The 20,445-nt window shown below is 49.2% G+C and overlaps 2 protein-coding genes across 3 annotated transcripts in view; both read left to right on the plus strand.

Annotated features, from left to right (window-relative positions):
* The window catches only part of VTA1 (vesicle trafficking 1), a 77,005-nt gene that overhangs the window by 39,682 nt on the left and 16,878 nt on the right, over positions 1–20,445 (plus strand). For both annotated transcript variants that reach the window (XM_075924313.1, XM_075924314.1), the window contains exons 5-6: positions 4,055–4,166; positions 19,914–20,081. In XM_075924313.1, the coding sequence (XP_075780428.1) occupies positions 4,055–4,166; positions 19,914–20,081 (280 nt within the window). The remainder of the gene's footprint in view (positions 1–4,054; positions 4,167–19,913; positions 20,082–20,445) is intronic.
* On the plus strand, positions 8,873–13,165 carry LOC142827898 (uncharacterized). The gene is made up of 2 exons (XM_075924311.1): positions 8,873–10,605; positions 13,028–13,165. The coding sequence occupies exon 1, from the start codon at positions 8,979–8,981 to the stop codon at positions 10,407–10,409; it is 1,431 nt and encodes a 476-aa protein (XP_075780426.1). The 5' UTR covers positions 8,873–8,978; the 3' UTR covers positions 10,410–10,605; positions 13,028–13,165.

The raw sequence follows: 20,445 nt of genomic DNA on the forward strand, positions 1-20,445 counted from the left end.
CCCTAAGCTTCATGGCCTATTAAGTCTCACACAGGGACTCAGGGCTGCCACAGGGGGGATGTCTTTCCCCCAGCATGGACCTGCAATGATGAGGAGAAGGTCCTCTACCTGCTTGCCTCAACCTTCCCTATCTTACGCATTGGGGAGAGGTATCTAGCCTGGACCTGCCAGGCCTTGGAGTAGCGGCTTTGGAATGACGCCCCTTGCCTGGCCTGGACTGGCCCAGCCCTGCACCTCAGAAGCTGCCACATCTGTGGAGAGGTGCCTCTCTATTGGTCCTGAGCTGCTGCAGTGAGAGAGGGCTGGGGGTAGTCTTCTCTCCCTTGACAAACCTGTACGTCAAACCCCTCATCCTTAACTCCACCCTAGAACCCACACCCATAGCTAGAGTCCCAGCCCCCACTCCAATCCTCTGCCCCAACCCCAAGTCCTTTTCCACACACTGAACCCCTTGGCTCCACTTCTACTACACATTGCTAATGTGTGGAATGAATTTTATGTGCACCAATATGGAGGTGAGGTATAACACATGTCCTCCATATTGGTGTACATAATAAAATTCCTTTTGCACATGGACAGAAAAAATTAGAGAGAACGCTGCCTGCCAGTGAAACAGTCAGCTGTTCTTGCTTACTCTTGCAGCAGGAGATTTAGACTGGGATATACAAGAGTAGATCGAGTCTAAGTGAGGTGTTTCATGTTCAGTTTTATTTCCTAATAAAGAAATAGAAGAAGTGATTTCTGAAACTAAATTAGAGTCCCGATGGAAAAGTATGATAGAAATGTTGAAATCTTTGGACCATAAGATAATAGGAAAGGCACTGCAGATCATCTCATGCAGAATTTCAGATCTAGTCAAAAACATTTTAGAGTACCTGGAAGATCAAAATAAGATGCTAAAATGTTAAAACACTTGGTGTCTCAGCATTAGATGGATATGTGGTTTTAGTAGCATTTGTGGAAAAAAATACCTTTTTGTCCTATGACAGTAAGGTTAATAATGGGCAACTTCTCCTTGAATGGCCCCTTAAAATATGTGCTAACTACTTATGCTACACTATTTCTTCAATCTTTTATTTAGCTGTGACACTCTTTAGTTTGAACATATGTACATTACAAATGTATATTAGGGCAGCTGCACCTGTAAAATCTGGTGAAGATGCTCTAAGTCAAAAATAATTCCATCTCTGAGAGAGGTAGTAGCTATGTCAGAAACTCTTCCACTAACATGACACCATCTTGAGCATTGGGTTATGGTTGGTATAACTGCAGTACATTGCTCAAGGGTATGGATTTTTCATAGTTATGCTGAAGACTTTCCCAGACCCGAAGAAGGCTATTGTGTCAACTCAAAAGTTTGTGACTCTCATCAACAGAAGTAGGTCCAATGAAAGAAACTACCTCACCCACCTTGTGTCTCTAATATCCTGGGTCAGACATGGATAAAACACTACAGTATGCATTCTTAAATAAGTCCATATTCACAGTATGGTATTTTCTGTAGGTTAGATTAGTTGACAGCCTACATCTGACACATTCTAGCACCCAATTGGACAAAGACCAGCTAAAATATGAAAAGCATTTATCCAGTTTTGTCACTGATGTCTGACTATTTCACAACTAATGGTGCTATGAATTTTACAAAATACAGCTTTGGATCTTTCACTTCCCCAGAACCATGAATGAAAACCTCAGGAAGGACCATAAGGCATAGATTAAAAGACATGTATTGTGAATAATCTGTCTGCCCTAGACATTTATAGCCCTATGATTGTCAGAAGAAAAACTTGAGAGATCAAGTACCTTATACTAGTTTTTTCTCTAGTCTCTGATTATACTGACCAGCAACACCTTGTCAGTATGGTTTGATCATCAATGGAAATCTTGCTCCAAAGGTACGGTGAAATGTAGAGCAGAATAAAAAGGATGGTTTCCAAACCCAAATTCTGATTTACTGGATTGGCAGAGTTACTCCAGTAATCCTTGCACTCCTCCTTTACATGTGCACATAGATCCAGTCTAGTTCACCAAAATAGGTAATCTCATATCTGTGAGAGTAGTCCATTCCTAACAAAATTTCACCCACCTTAAGTAAGTGAGTTTATATAACTGATTTTTCTTTTCTAACCAACAAAAACTTCCCTGGTAAATGGAAAGTCATCTTTTTTTGGGGCAGGATGGGTATTGTTTGGGGTTTTTTTTGGTAATTTAAAATCTATTGCATCTGTCCAAGGGGAAATAAAACAGTCCAGATACTTTTCATTTTATCACATATGTTCAGTTCTGAAAGCTACAAGAAATATACAGTAAAACTCCGATGGTCCGGCATCTGATGGTCCGGCACCATCAGGAACCCGGAAGTGCTCCGGGCAGCCGGACCATTGGAGCTACTCTGCCCCCAGCTTCCCCGATTCAGCTGCTGCTAAAACTGACCAGCGGCTGAATCGGGGAAGCCGGGGACAGAGCAGCTCTGCCTCTGGCTTCCGCTGATCAGTTTCAGCGGTGGCTGACTTGGGGACGCCTGGGGCAGAGCAGCTGGGGTGCTGCCGGGTTGGTTCAGTAGCGCCACCCCTTGGCGCCGCGGGACCAAACTGGCAGCACCCCAGCTGCTCTGCCCCAGGCGTCCCGAAGAGCAGTTGGGGTGCTGCCGGGTTGGTCTCGCAGCGCCACAGGTCGGCGCTACCGGACCAACCTGGCAGCACCCCAGCTGCTCTGCTGCAGGCATCCTGATTCAGCCGCTGCTGAAACTGACCAGCAGCGGCTGAATCAAGGACGCCTGGGGCAGATCCGGACTATCGGAAGGGGGGGCTATGAGGGTTCTGGGGTGGCATCCACCCCACCCCAGAGCCCTCATAGCCCCCCCCTTCCGATAGTCTGGCATATCTGATAATCCAGCACCCCCGGGTCCTAAAGGTGCCGGATTATCGGAAGTTTACTGTATATAGATCATTTTCCCGAGTTCTAACCTCCACTTAATACTGAAAAATTGCACCCTTTTGTACTGATTTGACTTGGTCACTTAGATTTGAAGGTATTTTGGTTCCTATTGTTTATTTTGGCCATGCAGGCAATTCAGTTATTGAACAGTAAAAGTGATAAGTGAGAGCTCCTTGTCTTTTCTGTAGGTTATTCTGATCCCATTTTTTCAAAAGCTAAGGTCAAACCCATGTAAGCTAAATTAAAAAGAAGCATTATTTTTAAAGAAAATTAAAACCCTTATATTACTTTAATGATTCCAATGTTAATTTTGGGGAAAATATTTATTTAAACTCTTTTTGAAGATACTAATATTCGTTAAATACATGGTACTCTTTTCCTGTAGTGATTGAAAGTAGTTTGCCATTATCTTATAAAGTCAATTTTGTCGTTTGTTTTTATGCGCAGAGTTTATAAAAGATAATCAGCTATCTATATCAAAGCTGCTCTTCCATCTGTTGATTTTAGCTCCATTATAAGATGCTAAAGTAAACTTTAGAGTGCCTTTCTGATGTCACCAGAGCTTCTAGACATAGCCTCTTTTATACAGGCATAATTTAAAGCTCTATGTAAAATTTTCTATCTTATAAAAATTCCAATATTTTTGGTTAGAGATGAATTGGTTGAATTTCTTAGAAATGTGAAATTTTAGCTAATGATCTTCTGAAATTATCAAAGTATTTACTTTATTTCTTTACCATACGGACAGTTACAAAAAACTATAATTTTTTAGTACCTAACGAGCTGCCCAATATACTAAGTGACTAGGGTGTCTGTTTTACCCCTTACTGGAGGTATTGCATTAATTGAAGACTTCCCATATTTTCACCTCTTGCTGAGATCCCTTTAAATGTTTGTCTTTATTAGTTCCCTGGTTTACTCACCTGAATAAATTGTTTCTAGTGGTATTGGGTATTTGCAGAGAAAGTTATAACTTTTTTCTTCATTTGGAAGGAGGAGTGGAAAATGTAAATCCTGCTTAAAATAGTAGGTTGAAGATCAGTGTGTTTTCTTAATCTATAAAATCACAAAAATTAACTTACGGTAGGTTTTGACTTTTTTTTTTTAACCTCCCCAGAATGTTCAACACAGAAAGTATGCCAGATGGAAGGCTGCATATATTCATAACTGTCTAAAGAATGGAGAGACTCCTCAGCCTGGACCTGTTGGAATGGAAGAGGAAGATTATGGTATGTACGTTGCCAGACTCGACAAATCGTGTAATCTACTCGCCTGTGGCAAGTAGATTACAAGCTGGCACAGCCAGCGCCGTGCGATCTGCTCATGCGCAGCTTGCAGAACCGCGCAGCTGGCGAGCGAGGCTCACTGCCGCTTGGCAAGCCCTGTACATTGCTTTTTCAAATCAAGTAATATTAATAGATTGGATGGGCTAGTGAATTAAAATGAATATTGTTATATATGTTCTCCAAAGGGATCTTATCATCATCATTTTCCTTCTTGGGTGACTGATTCATAGTATTTTTCTGTTTTTCTTTTCTGTTATCTTTATGTTTTTATTGGACTTTTCTCTTGACTGGTAGCAATAAAAATAATGTATCTTGTATATGGAATGTTGTGATTTTGTATAAGTGTCAACTAGAAACTAATGTTAATGAAACTCATTTCATAAATGCCTCAAGCTGGAATTTAATACAAATTTTCTGAAACTAAAGGTCTGGTAACCGAATCCATTGTACCACATAGCCTTTTTGACACTAAGGCAAATCGGCATATGGTAGGTAGTCATGTAGCAATGTAAAGTTCTGAATCTGTTGATACAGGATATGTATTAAGGTTTTTGGTTTTCTACCTAGCTCTCTGGTAGACAATATAGTTCTTTTATGGAAAATGATTCTAAAAATATTATCTTTAGACTTCTGTGGTTCAAATGTGCTAAACCAGCAATGGGCAGCCTAGGCTAATGAGCAGCTTAGGTTAATGAGTGGGCCACATGAGTGGACCTTCCTTCATCTCAGTTGGCCACGACTTTTGTAACCAAAACAGTCTCCTGGGAAAAGGTTGTTTTGCTAATTGTACTTGCATACCTCAAATTTGCAGGAAGTGCTAATTGAACCATGACAGCACTTGGATTGGATGCAGAAGGAGCGCACGGCTCTTACAGTCAATGTTGTATACAATCAGCATTCACCTCACTTTACCTGCCCTTGCTTTATGTGCATGTCACAGTAGTAATACCAGTAGGAAAAAAAATGACAAACCAGCAGAATCTGATAACCGGGGCTCGATGATTGTGGCGAAAACCATGCGTGAGACCCGCAATGTGCATGCATGGACCTCCAGTGAATGGGGCGACTGGCTGAAATCTACTCGCCACGGATGAGTAGATGAGTGGATTTGTTGAGCCCTGCTGGTAACCCTGCACATGAGCAACCAAAACAAAATGTGTCTCAGGCCACACGTAGAACCTTAATTGGCTGAATGTTGCACTTGGGCCACAGGTTGTCCATGAGTACAGGGGAGGGATAGCTCAGTAGTTTGAGCATTGGCTTGCTAAACCCAGGGTTGTGAGTTCAATCCTTGAGGGGGCCATCTGGGGCAAATCTGTCAGGGATGGTACTTGGTGCTGCTGTGAGGGCAGAGGACTGGACTCAATGACCCCTCAAGATCCCTTCCGGTTCTATGAGAGACTCATATGGAGATACACCTATGTTAAACATTAGGAAGTGGACATATGACCTGCTTTTCAACCACTCTGAACTGTAATCTTATGTTTTGAGGATTCCCTTCCCATTTAATCAGAGAAAAAGAGGTATAGGCACAACTTCCACCTTGAGAAGAGATCAGATAATTGGTTCTTTAACATAAGAATTGATATACTGGATGAAATCAGTGATTTGTTTAGTAGAATTTCCTATTGTGGCCAGTACTAGATGCTTCAGAGAGAGGTGCAAGAAATGCTGTAGTCGTGATCATAGAACCATCTGCTGTCAGGATACATTTCTTCCAAGCTCTCTTGAATAACAGATTGGCTAATGCTAAGAGTGGGGGAACCCCCCGCCCACGGGGTGGATGCAGCTTGCCAAACAATTTAATTTGGTCTTTGGGGGGTCCTGCAGCCATGAAATGCTGTGGGGGATCCCTGGAGCCACTTTAAAAACGTGACCCAACCTCCCCCGAAGCATGGCTGAATACTTCCGGGTCCTCTCCTGCATGTGGAAGAGGCGCACACAGGAGATCTGGTGAGAGGGAGAGGCTCCAGATGCTGGAGCCCTATGGCATTCCATTAGGCGGCAGTGGAAAAAAAATGCTGGAGCTGCTTCCCAGGCTCAGGTGGCTGCAAAGGCTGTCAGCAAAACTCCTTTTACTGTGAGCAGGTGTGCAGGACCAGAGGAGAGAGAAGGAGGGAGGGGATCTGGTCCCAGAGTGGGAGGAAAGGGAAGCTCCTGAGCTAGTTCCCTGCATGGGGCAACTTTGAGGAAGAAGAGGAGGCGGCAGTGGGGCCAGATTCTCTCCCCGCCCCCCTGCCCCTTCCCTGAATAGGCTGGCTGCAGCAGGGAACAGCTTCTGGCAGACTGGAGCCTTAACAATTAAGGGGGCAAGTGGGACTGGAGGGAAGTGTGGAAATACCTTGCAGGAGTGGGAGGGAAGAGAATCCCACCCTCCAGCCTCTTCCCTGCATGGGGTACCTTTAGGGAGGAAGAGGTGTCCACATCGGCGCAAGCACCAGAACTCCTTCCCAGCATGAGGAGAAAAGGGAGGAAGGGGTGGCCACAGCTGGGCAAGCCCCAAAGGCTTTGCTCTGGCTGGGGCATCTGCAAGGTTGTTTTGGTTTTTTTTAACCTTTTTAGAATAGCATCTTTAGCACATCAAGGGTTTTTGTGGAATTTTTCTGTGTCCGTTTTTTTAAACAATCTGTTATAGTTTACAGCTTATATGGCACTTTTATAATGTTTGCAGGCTTTCTATTTAAACAACTATTTAAAATTCATCCTTTCTCTGTTTAACTACCTATATTTCACTGTCCCTTTTTTCTTATAAACATACAAGATACCTCTATTCGTATTATTTTTAAACTACTCTCCAAAATGATTATGATTTAGTTTTATTTTACTATGCAGTCCTTGATCCTTAAAGTGAGGCATGTACATGGTTTATGCCTCCTTATTTTACAGACTAGAAAACAAGCAAGGAAACTAATAAGTGACTTGCCCAAGGCCACAAAAGCTGTTAGAAGGAAGATTGGAATGCAGTAATTTTTCACTCTTACTACTATGCTAAAACCACTACTTTTCACTCGATATATTATCAGGGAAAAATGAAAATTGCAGCTCCCATTGTTAGGGTTATAAGAAAAAGTAAACTAATGGGGATGGTATCTTTGGTAATGATATAAAAATGAAAGCTATTCATAGTGGACCTCCACATTGTATTTTTATATATGGATGATGAAATGATAAAATACTTCTTTTGAGAGATTTATTAACATTGTACCAGATGTGGCATACATGCCATAACATGTTGGGCATTGTATAGCCAAAGATCATATGTAAATAGATTTTTTTTTTTCAGTAGAAGATTCTGGAAAAAGAACTTGTCATAATTCTTGCTTTGTTCATCTCAGAAAGAAAAGCAACATTGTTTAAACATACTGCTGGACTTTCCCCATTCCTTTCGGCTTGCTCACTTTCTTCTTCCTCTTGCAAATGAAAAGTTACATGTTTAAATAGAATGAAACTAGCCATCTATATCTTGACAAATTATTACCATATTTTCCATACATGTTGTGCTCCCTATGATTCTTGAAAATCATACTGTAAATCTTGGAGCTGTTCGTACAGTAACATAGGAGTTCTCTATGTAATTCTGCTCTTGAATTTAATGGAAGCTTTTGTCAGTAGCCGCAAGACCATGGAAACTTAAAATGACACACTTGATTTATTAATGTGTGTGACGGGGTGAGGCAACCCCGCACTGGAAGGGCCCCCCCCAGCGAGGCAGGGGAAAGCGGCGCGGCTTGTCTCGCCGCCGCCGAGGACGCGTCCGGTGGGGTAACCGGGACACGCCGCTCGGCAGGCGGGCGAGCGGGCGGGACCCCGAGCAACACAGGGGAGGGCGGTGACGGGGTGAGGCAACCCCGCACCGAGGAGGGCCCCCCCAGCGGGGCAGGAAGAGACGCCACGGCTGGACCTGCTGCCGCCGGGGACGCAGGCAGCAGGGCAGCCGGGACATGCCGCCAGGCTGGCGGCTCCAGGGACGCAGCCCGGGACAGCGCGGGGGAAGAACCCCCCCCCCGGCAAGGTTAGTGGGGACAACCGGGCAGGGACGGCACCCCACCAGCCTCGGGGCGGGCAGCCCCGCGGGCGCCCCAGCCGGCCCTATGCCCCACAGCTGCAGGAGAGGGAGAGAATGCTGGGGGTGAGGGGAAACAGCTGGGGAGGAGAAGCTGGGGCCGTGGATGAGCACAGGTGTGAGTGCTCTGGAGGGGCGGGGCGGCACCTTCCCCAGGTATAAAGTCAGGAGAGGCAGAAGCAGGGGAGGAGGAGAAGGAGGACGCTGGAGGCAGAGACTGAGAGACACCGAGGAGGCGGCGAGACCAGCCAGCTGGTGAGCGGACGAGCGAGGGCGTGAGGAAGCAGCCCAGGGCGGGTGTACTGGAGCCCGAGGGTTGATGCGTTGCGGCTCTGTGCCCCATCAGCCAGGTCGGGGGAGAGAAGAGCATCTCCCCCGCCTTAGGGCCCTGGGCTGGGGTCTGGAGAGAGGGAGGGCCCGGACCCCCCTCACCTCCTCGCTCGCGGGAGCCTCGGGGCAACCACCGGGAGGGCCGACCCGGCGCCGCGGCACCGAGACTGGGACCTTCCGGGACGGCAACCGTGGGAGTGTGACTGCCCAGGACGGGGTGGGCTCACGGACCCCGTAACACGTGGTGGAGAACGTGGGCAGGGGGCCCCCGAACGGAAGGGGGGCGCTAGCGGAGCAGGGGTGGCTCGTGGGCACGGATAAGGGTGGAGGTTTGTGGTCTTCTCTCTAAGGGGGCCGCCCAGATGGAGCCGGCAAAGGTGTTGGAGTGGGTGATGGAAAACCAGCGGCAGCAGCAGCAACAACAGACGCAGATCGTGCAACAGCTGGCGGCGCAGTTTCAAGAGCAACAACGGCAACTGGTTAGAGAGCTCACGGAACACCAACAGGCGGTAGGGGCCCGCCGAGGGAGAGGGGAAGCCCCCTGGCCAGGGGAAGAAGACACAGCGGGAGGGGTCCAGCCGCCCGTTCGTTTAGCTAAGTTAGGCCCAGCGGATGACGTGGAGGCCTTCCTCGTAACCTTTGAGCGAGTGGCCACGGCGGCAAGATGGCCGGAAGAACACTGGGCGACTATAGTAGCTCCCTACTTGTCCGGACCGGCCCAGATGGCATATCGGGGGTTGCCCGCGAGGGAGGCGCTCCACTACTATAAAGTGAAGGAGGCCATATTAGACCAGGTAGGGATAACCCCCGAAACGTACCGCCAGCGGTTCCGGCAAGAACGATACCGGCCAGGAGACCGGCCCCGCGCAGTGGCCCATCGCCTGAAAGAGTCCGGGATGCGGTGGCTGGAACCCGAGCCCAAGACGGGGATGCAGGTGGCGGAGCTCGTCATTTTGGAACAGTTTATACAGGTGCTCCCGGGGGAAGGACAGAGGTGGGTTCGGCGTCACCGGCCCTCCACGTTAGCTGAAGCAGTGACGTTGATGGAGGATTTTGTGGCCGCAGAAGGAACGGAGGAGCGCGGGAAGAATCCGGTGAGTGGTCCGCCCGGGAGAGCGTCAATTGCAAGTAAGGGCCCCGCCGGGAGGGGAGAGCGAAGGCAGTCGGCGGAACCGGGGCCCGTCTGGGGACGGAAGTTAGCACCCGTATGGCGGAACCCAGCAGAAGAACCCAGGGCGGAGAAGAGGGGGCTCGCCCCCGAGGGAGACAACGGACGGAAGGTGGGGCCACCTAATAAGCTGGTCTGCTTCCAGTGCGGGCAGGAGGGCCACTTCCGCCGGGAGTGCCCTGTAATGGACTGTACTTTCGGAAGGGTGATGACCTCGGAGGCCCAGAAGGCGAAACCCCTGCCGAGTAAGGTGATGGCCAGGGTAAAAGTGGGGGGGCCGTATTGTGGAGGCACTGGTGGACTCCGGCTGCGGACAGACGATGGTACGGGCAGACCTGGTCGAAGGGGGAGCAGCTACGGGAGGGCCCATCTGGATGCAGTGTGTCCACGGGGACGTCCGCCCTTATCCGACGGCTTGGGTCCAGATAGAGGACGGACGGCATACCGAGACGTGGCGAGTGGCGTTAGCCCCAAACCTGGCGTACCCCGCCCTGCTGGGATACGACTGGCCGGGCCTGGGCCCCTTGCTCCGACAATGGGGGCAGGCCGTGACATCACCCGAGGACGACCCCGGGGAAAGGGTGCCGGAGGTGGCGCAGGGGGAAGAAGCCCAGGCCCCGACTAGCGGGCACCCTACGGGAGGGGCTACGCCGGCCGGTACCGGAGAGGATACCCAGCTGTCTAATCTGGAGGTAGACGAAGGGGACTTCATCCAGCTTCAGCGGGAAGACCCCTCGCTTCAGCGAGCCTGGGACCAAGCTACGGCCCCGGGTGAAGGAGACGGGCCTCAGGAGACCTATGGCCAGAATCCCCGATTTGAGGTACGCGGGGATCGATTATACCGGGTGACCCAGGAGAGGGAGGGGCGTGAGACGGTCCGCCAGCTATTAGTCCCCACCAGGTATAGGTGGCGGGTCTTGGAATTGGCGCACGCCCACCCCTGGGCCGGGCACCTGGGGCGGGAGAAGACCCAACAGCGCGTGCTGCAAAGGTTCTTCTGGCCAGGGGTATATCGGGCTGTCCGGGACTTTTGTGACTCCTGCCCACAGTGCCAGCTGACGGCCCCAGCAGGGATCCCGAGGGCCCCGCTCATCCCGCTCCCGGTGGTGGGTGTCCCTTTCGAGCGGGTGGCTTTCGACCTGGTAGGGCCGGTCGAGAAGTCAGGACGGGGGCACCAATTTATATTGGTTTTAATAGACTACGCAACTCGGTATCCCGAGGCCGTCCCATTGCGGTCCACCACGGCGTCCGTGATCGCGGGAGAGCTGGTAAAAATCTTCGCGAGGGTAGGGCTCCCTCGGGAGGTGTTAACGGATCAGGGCCCAAATGTCACATCCCGGGTAATGAGCGAACTCTGTCGGATGCTGCGGATTAAAACCTTACGCACCTCCGTGTACCACCCCCAAACGGATGGCCTAGTAGAACGATTTAACAAGACGCTGAAAGCAATGATAAGACGGTTTATACATGACGACCCCCGGGAATGGGATAAGATGTTGCCGGCCCTGTTGTTTGCTGTCAGGGAAGTGCCCCAGGCCTCCTCGGGGTATTCCCCATTTGAATTGTTGTACGGGCGGCAACCATGGGGAATATTAGACCTGGTGAAAGAGAACTGGGAGGAGCAAGAGTCGAGGGCCCGGGGGACAGTCCACTATGTGCTGCAACTCCGGGAAAGGTTGAGAGCACTGGGGGAGTTAGCGAAAAGCAATCTAGAAAGGGCTCAGGAGCACCAGGAAAGACGCTACAACCAGGGGGCCCGTTTGAGGGAATTCGCACCAGGAGATCGGGTCCTGTTGCTATTGCCAGACCGAGATTCCAAGCTGATGGCGAGGTGGCAGGGCCCATTTGAGGTTCTCCGGAGGGTTGGGAAGGTGGACTATGAACTGAGGTTACAAGGAAAAAGGAAGGACACCCAAATATACCATGTAAACCTCTTAAAGAGGTGGAAGCCCCGAGAAGCACTATTGGTGGATCCGCGGCCCCTCGAGTTAGACCTCGGCCCTTGGTGTGAGCCAGAGGAAAAACCCTGGATAGAGGGAGAACTGGCGCCCGCGCAGAGGAAAGAGATGGAACAGCTGCTACAGACGTTTCCACACGTACTAACAAGCCATCCAGGTAAGACGACCCTCGCCGCCCGTGAGATAGACACGGAGCCCGGGAAGAGAGTCCGCAACCCGCTCAGGCCATTACCACGGAAGTTATGGGAGCCCGTGAAACAGGAGTTACAGCTGATGTTACAGTGGGGGGTGGTAGAAGAATCGCATAGTGACTGGCGGAGCCCGATAGTGCTGGTTCCAAAGGCAGACAAGACATTACGGTTCTGTATAGACTTCCGGGGGGTGAATGCGATCTCGCGCTTCGACGCCTACCCCATGCCCCGGGTGGAGGAGTTGCTCGAGCGTATTGGAGAAGCCCAGTACCTCTCCACGATTGACCTCACGAAAGGCTACTGGCAAATTCCTCTGACCCCCGGAGCCAGGGAAAAGACCGCCTTTGCCACTCCCTTTGGGCTGTACCAATTTGTGACGATGCCATTCGGGCTCCATGGCGCCGCGGCAACATTCCAACGGCTCATGGACCGAATACTGCGGCAGCACCAGGCCTTCGCCGTCGCGTATATTGACGACATCGTCATATTTAGCACAACCTGGGAGCAACACCTGAAACATGTGCAGGCCATCCTCAAAACCTTAGCGGAGGCGGGTTTAACAGCAAACCCAAAGAAATGCAAATTCGGACGCCGGGAAGTGTCATATCTAGGCTACACCGTGGGGGGAGGGCGCCTAAAGCCCTTAGTCGACAAGGTGAGTGCGGTACGGGATTGGCCTTTACCCACAACCAAGAGACAGATACGTCAGTTCCTGGGGTTAGCGGGGTACTACAGACGATTTATAGCCGACTTCGCCACCCTAGCGGCCCCGTTGACAGACATGACGCGGAACAACCAACCCCAAAAAGTAAGATGGACCGAAAGGGGCAGGCAGGCATTTGACACGATCAAACGACGCCTGGTGTCCGCCCCTATATTACGACAACCCGACTTTTCAAGACCATTCATCCTGCAGACGGACGCCTCAGAGGTGGGGCTCGGGGCAGTGTTAGCGCAGGAAGTCGAAGGGGGGGAGCATCCCATACTATACCTGAGTCGCAAACTGTTCAATCGGGAAAAGAACTATGCGACTATTGAGAAAGAGGCCCTGGCAGTTAAATGGGCCATTGAGGCTTTACGTTATTACCTTCTAGGGGACCGGTTCCTGTTGATCACAGACCACGCACCGTTGAAGTGGATCCAGTCGATGAAAGAGACTAATGCACGAATAATGCGGTGGTATTTAGCTCTCCAACCATACTGTTTCCAAGTGGTACACCGCCCGGGGGCGGCGCACCAGAACGCGGACTTCCTATCGCGAAGTATAAAGGAGGCTGAGGGGACGAAAGGACCCCCAGAGCTCGACTTACGGGGGGAGGTGTGTGACGGGGTGAGGCAACCCCGCACTGGAAGGGCCCCCCCCAGCGAGGCAGGGGAAAGCGGCGCGGCTTGTCTCGCCGCTGCCGAGGACGCGTCCGGTGGGGTAACCGGGACACGCCGCTCGGCAGGCGGGCGAGCGGGCGGGACCCCGAGCAACACAGGGGAGGGCGGTGACGGGGTGAGGCAACCCCGCACCGAGGAGGGCCCCCCCAGCGGGGCAGGAAGAGACGCCACGGCTGGACCTGCTGCCGCCGGGGACGCAGGCAGCAGGGCAGCCGGGACATGCCGCCAGGCTGGCGGCTCCAGGGACGCAGCCCGGGACAGCGCGGGGGAAGAACCCCCCCCCGGCAAGGTTAGTGGGGACAACCGGGCAGGGACGGCACCCCACCAGCCTCGGGGCGGGCAGCCCCGCGGGCGCCCCAGCCGGCCCTATGCCCCACAGCTGCAGGAGAGGGAGAGAACGCTGGGGGTGAGGGGAAACAGCTGGGGAGGAGAAGCTGGGGCCGTGGATGAGCACAGGTGTGAGTGCTCTGGAGGGGCGGGGCGGCACCTTCCCCAGGTATAAAGTCAGGAGAGGCAGAAGCAGGGGAGGAGGAGAAGGAGGACGCTGGAGGCAGAGACTGAGAGACACCGAGGAGGCGGCGAGACCAGCCAGCTGGTGAGCGGACGAGCGAGGGCGTGAGGAAGCAGCCCAGGGCGGGTGTACTGGAGCCCGAGGGTTGATGCGTTGCGGCTCTGTGCCCCATCAGCCAGGTCGGGGGAGAGAAGAGCATCTCCCCTGCCTTAGGGCCCTGGGCTGGGGTCTGGAGAGAGGGAGGGCCCGGACCCCCCTCACCTCCTCGCTCGCGGGAGCCTCGGGGCAACCACCGGGAGGGCCGACCCGGCGCCGCGGCACCGAGACTGGGACCTTCCGGGACGGCAACCGTGGGAGTGTGACTGCCCAGGACGGGGTGGGCTCACGGACCCCGTAACAATGTGGTTAGAATACGAGTCATGGAGTACATATGAAGGTCATTCAGGAGTACCTGTAGGTCATCTATTAAACTTTTATAACAGTCAAGAAAAACATAATTAAAAGCTGTATATTTACAAATTTTAAAAAAATCCTCTTTGAATAAGGTATAAATACTATAAAATACCATGAACTACTGACATGGACATTAGAAAGTTCCAAGGAGACTTTGCAGTCTTTGTTAGAATAAGGAGCAATTTGTAGAAGCAGTAAACTTTAACTCCTCTGGGAGGAAAAGGTACTTGAGCACCTTTCTTGCCTGACTTAGGATGTGTCTACACTGCCAAGTTTTGTCACCGAAATTGTTAACTTCCAAAAATTAAAACACCAAAAATGGTTAGAGGGTGTGCACATTTATTCCTTCTGTTGACAGATCACATCCATACTGTGAGCACGATCATTGACAATGTGAGCAATGCACTGTGGGTATATATTTCACAGTGTCATGTTGTGGGAAGGCAGAGTTGATCCCTGAACATCTTGGGATTCCCCCTCAGTTCTCCCACAGTCGCTTCCGCTGCCAGGAGTGGCATTATGAATAGCTCTGTGAGCTTTCCCAGCTAAGGATTGTCAAAACAACACAGCAATCTGTCCTCCTCCCACTGCAGCAGCAGTTTGCCTGCTGCTGTGTTCCTAGTGCAGGGAAGAACAGGAGCAATCCAATGATTTGCTCTTGGTTTGTTCCCCAAATGGAGCAGCTCACTCAGCTGTCAGATACTTCCTGGAGTTTTGAAATAGGAGAGGCGGATGCCTGCAGGGCAACAGTGATCAAAGCTGAGCGCAGCCATCAGTGCAGGCGTTATGGGATACTGTCCAAAGGCAGTTCTGTCCACAAAACAAACAGCAGAGTCCACACTGGGTCTTTGTCGACAATAAAGGAAGGGGAAAAGGAAAAAGTCTCTCCTAGGGGTGGAAGTTTTTTGTCACCAAAATTGGGCATTTTTCTTGACAAAAGTCCCATTGCAGTGTATATGCTCTCACAGTTTTGTCGCCAGAAGGCAGGTTTTGACAATAAAAGTTGCAGAGTAGACAAAGCCATGGATGAAAATATGGGTTTAAATGTTTTTAGAACTATATTTTGTGGTAAACTGGAGTTAAACAGTGCACCAAGATAAGAAAATAAAATGTATATGGAAACTGAACTTACTAAATGATCATTTGGAAAGAGGAGATAGCCTTTAGAGTTTCAGTTGGGAGTTCCTGACAACTCAAAAATATGGTTTCTATACCTATATTCAATATGATATCCTAAGCTGTATGCATGCATTTCATATGGTATATGCTTTTAATTAAAAACTTGTTGTGTGTCAAACACTTATGGCAGTGTTCCAGAATTCTGTTATTTTTATGATCTGCTTAAAATATAGATCACTACCTTCAAAGCAGAAAGTTATTTGTTTATATTAAGGATATTAAATATCAATTAATTTACTAGTCGAGTAGTCAATGGAATTTCCATCAACTACTTGACTTGTTGATAGGCACTTCAGCATTCCTACTTTGAAATGCACAAGAGCCCCGGTAGGGGCTCTTGTGCATTTCAAAGTGGAAGTGCCCGCATGGAGCCTAAGGTTAGCGGGGCATCAGAATCCCCTGCTGATCCCTGGCTCCATGCTGCGCTGCTGCTTTGAAATGCCACGCAAAGATGGGGTCAGCTGCGCAACATTTCAAAGCGGCAGCATTACATGGAGCCTGGGATCAGCTGGGGAGTCCCCAGCTGACTCTGGGGTTCTGCAGAAATGTCACATGGAGCCTGGGTCAGCTAGGGAGTCCCAGCTGACCCTGGGCTCTGTGCAGTGCTGCTGCTTTGAATTATCCTCCTTCCTCCCCCACCCCCTTTGCTGCCTCTATTTGCTTATTGGAGAGTCAACTACACCTTAACATCCTTATTATATTTGCCAATATGTAATATCGATGGAATTGTTGCTGCCACTGTGTATAAATCTAGATTCAACACTATGTGGCAATTAGGTTGTAAAAATCCCATTTAACTAATTAACTAGTTAAATGTGGGGGGAGAGGTGCTTCAGCTCCCACCAATTAACCATAACTGCTAAGCCTTGCTCATTAAGGGTGAGGCTTATGGGTTAACCATTAACAACCCTTATTGGCAATAAAAATGTGACTTTTAAAGACAACAAATATAGAATAATCGTATTTTAATCGCATTGGCTGTAGAACTATAAATGTATACATTTAATCCAGAAGCAAAATGTATATTTATTTAAATTGGTATCCACAAAAACAAGCACATGCATCACATTAAAAGTAAGACTACTAATATTAAAATTAAGAATGTTAAGACGTGGGTAAAATTTTTATCAACTACTGGGTTAGTCAATAAGGGAACACTTACTCAGTCCCAGCTCGTGCTGTGTCTAGGAGCAACCCCAGCTGTGGTTCTGCAGTTTAAATGTAGCAAGAGACAAGTGTGCAGGCAGCCTGGCTCCTGCTACATTTAAACTACAGAGCCACAGCTGGGGAAAGTCCCAGAACCAGCACAAACTGGGACTAATTAAACCCAGCTCAGTCCTGGCTCTGGTTTGGTCCAGGAGCTACCACCGCTGCAAATTTGCAATTTAAATGTAGGAAGAGCTGGGCATGCAAGCAGCCGAGCTCCTACTACATTTAAACTGCAGTAGTGCAGCAGATGTAAGTCCCGGACCCGGCGTGAGCTGGGACTGAGCAAGCCCGGCTCAGTCCCTGTTCACCTGGGGTCCAGCAGCCCCTATCTGCAGTGGATCCAGGGCGGGGGCTAAGGATCTCCTGCAGACAGGGGCTGGTGCCGGAGCAGCCTCCGTCCACAGCTAGCCTGGGTCGTCGCAGACGGGCTGCTTCGCGGCAGCCTCCCTTGCCACCCCCACCTCGTGCTAATGTCTCAGCAGGTGCTGCTGTCTCTGTACCCCTTTGCTGTGCTGTCTCTCCTGTTGCTTCACTGCATTGTGAGGGGGAGGGGCTGGGGAAGAAGCAGCGATGCTGGGGGAACTGGCTTTTAAGCCAGCTTCCCACAGTACAGATTCCTGCACTTCCCCCATTTGCTGCCTCTAATACAGAGGCAATAAGGGAAAGGGAGAAGCGAGTAGTTGATTCAACTACCTGATAAGTCGACTACTTGACTACTCGCTTACATCCGTAATTAAAATGAGTTATGTGAACAAAAAGGGTTAATTATTATTAAGGAGTATTTATAAATAGCGATTTTATCTAGAGTGCATTACAATAGTTAGCTGGTACAAACAACATTTGGAAAGATCATTAAGTGGTCCTCTGAGACCTACAGCAATTTTCAAATGGTCTGCAAAAAATAAATTTTGAGAACCACTGCTTTAAGGTCTCTGCAACAGCTTGTTTTCCTTCAGTGTTACTTTAGCACTTCTATCATCTACTGGCCAATTGCCACACTGAACTTTTAGCAGTCCTCCTGGCTCTCATGTACTTACACAAAAATACATCGTTTTTTTTTTCTTTTGGTAGTTGCTCTTTGAATTCTTTTTGTCTGCCTAATTATACGATTACACTTGATCTGTCAGAGTTTACGCACTTTTTAAATTTTATTTAGTAGGATTTGACTTCCACTTAAAGATACTTTTTGCCAGTTGTTTAGACATGATGACATTTTTTAGTCCTCTTACTGGGTGTTTGTGTGTTTTTGTTTGTGTATGTGTGGTTTGCTTGAGGTATACATTAGGGATGTTAGGGTTGGTGGCATGGGGTAAGAACAGGGAACCTGGGCAGCAGCCTGGCTGAAACCAAAGTGCCTAGCAGGAGGCAGCTGGGCTCTAGTTGGAATACCCCACTCACTGAAGGTAACAGCCTAAGCTGTGAGCTACTTTCTTGTCAATTTCATCGCCCTAGTGTGGAACTTGACAAGAATGATAGCTTAGAATCAATACAAGTTACCCGCAGTGTCTACACAGGTGCTACATTTTCCTAACTACACTGGTGTCTCTTGTTATAAGTAAGGATGTTAAGTACCATGCATTTCACTAATTGAATGGTCGATACATTTTTGCAACAACTATTTGATTAGCTGATAGTGCGGCGCTGCCCCTTTGAAATGCCACCATGGCATTTCAAAGGGGCAGTGCCACATAGCTGATCCCGGGCTTAGCGTTGCACAGAGCCTGGGGGTTAGCTGGGAAGTCCAGCTGACTCTGGGCTGCCTATGGCGTTGCCGCTTTGAAGTACCCCCATTTCTCCCCCCCTCCCGCTTGCTGCCTCTATCTGGTAGAGCAGGGGTGGACAATAAATTTTTGCCAAGTGCCACCTAAAAATTTCTGAAGTGGTCTGGGCCGTTCGGGAATGGGCAGTGTCTCAAGCGGAAGGGGCAGGACCACAATACTTCCGGGTTCCCCACCCCCAGACTATGAAGGGTCTGGGGTGGGGGAGTGTCTTTGCTGATCTGCCCCCCCCCCCCCCTTCCCTTAGGTGCCCATGCCTCTGGCTGGGAGACTTCCCACACTCCCCCATCCCCAGGCCCACAAAGGCCTTTTTGTCCACCCCTGTGATAGGCAGCAAGGGGGGAGTTGAAGAAGCAACTCGTAGACTATCTTGTTGACTATCTGATAAGGACTTGCTTATCGGATAGTTGACTAGTCCTTAACATCCCTAGTTGTTAGGTTGGTATAATAGGGCACTTATCTCAGTGGAAGCCAGGCTATAATGTGTACACTGACATAATTAGATTGACATAAGCCCCCTTACATTGACCTAAATCTGTAGTGGAAAACTTTGCGAACTTTAACTATTTGGCTTGAAATTTTCTGTGTTACGTGTTTTTCTCTCACTGAATTGTTCTAGATAATTTCATCCAAAATGGTTCGGCTACTTCTGAGAATGAAGCTAGCATTTTTTTGTTTTGTTTTTGCTTTGCCTGTGTTTCAAAAAATTCCGGTAGCTTTTTCTTTGAAAAGCTGTATTCCCCTTCTCCCCCCCTCCTCCCTCCTCCCCCCCCCCCCCATGTTTTAGATTGGATTCAGATTTGTCAGTGGAAGATGGCCTTTGTGTCAGGTATGTGCCATTTGCCTTCCCCATGAAAAACTATCCAAATTTGGCCAAGCCACATGCCTTGTAAAAACAAAACAAAATTACAGTTCACAAATGCCTGGAGACTTGTGAAACCTTTTCCAGCTAAAATCTCTGAAAATACTGTGCACACTGAGTATGTTCCAGCCTGGGGCAAAGCACGACTTTCTGTCTGATTGAATTGCGAAAGAATAGAGTGTGGGTCTGGGTCCACCTCCGCCCTCACTAGTAACTGGGGGAAGTGAGTTGGACATTGAGGTACCCCAGAGGGGGCAATTGAACTATAATGGCATAGTGGAAGAACTGGGACCAGAAAGGCCCTGAGAGGACAAAGACTTTGCTTCCAGGAAAGGAGCCCTGCGGCAATACTCTTGTCCAGAATGGAGACAGAGAGAGACAGTACAGAGGTGTTTGTGAGCTTCCAGAATATATCCCATGATATACTTATACTTCTGTAGGTCATCATTTGATTTTTGTTGTAGTTGTTAAACCATTCATTTTATAACTTTATAAGATGTTATCCAGATAGAGAAGTCAAGGAGGCTTATTGTTGCAGACATAAATGGCAGTTTATATTCTTGCATAAAATAAGAATTTAGAGTCCTTTTCTGTATTTTTAACAGATGCTCAAAATGAAAAAGCTGGCTCATCTGTTCTACCTACGCAGGTACCTCAGCCATCATCTTCTACATATGATCCAAACATGCCAGCTAGTAATTATACTGGCATACATATTCCACCTGGTGCACATGCTCCAGCCAACACTCCAGCTGAAGTACCTCATAGCACAGGTATGTTGTGTTTATATCCAAGAGCACAGGTATGTTGTGTTTATATCCAAGAACACAGATTTACTTTTACTTGTAAGGTGCTTTGTCATTCCACAGTAACCTCTTCTCTGGTTATGTATGAAGTATAATAAGCTGCAATATTGTATGCTAGAAGATTTACCCAGCAGTGTGCAGGCTGCTCTGGAAAGAGAGGTAGTTCTACCCCAGTCCTCTCCACCGCAGTGGCACAGTGGCTTGGGATTTGGGGAGCAGTACCTCTAGATGGCAGCTTCAGCTTCAGCAGGAACAGGTGGGACAAAGAGGCAGACACAAACTTTCTTATATAGAGTAGCTAGCTATTCCTTTCTCCACTCCTGCCCCCTTC

The sequence above is a fragment of the Pelodiscus sinensis genome, chromosome 3 (genome assembly GCF_049634645.1).
Source record: "Pelodiscus sinensis isolate JC-2024 chromosome 3, ASM4963464v1, whole genome shotgun sequence".
NCBI lineage: Eukaryota > Metazoa > Chordata > Testudines > Trionychidae > Pelodiscus > Pelodiscus sinensis.

Coding starts and splice junctions, on each gene's coding strand:
- LOC142827898 (XM_075924311.1), top strand. CDS start 8,979: ATGGAGCCGGCAAAGGTGTTGGAGTGGGTGATGGAAAACCAGCGGCAG.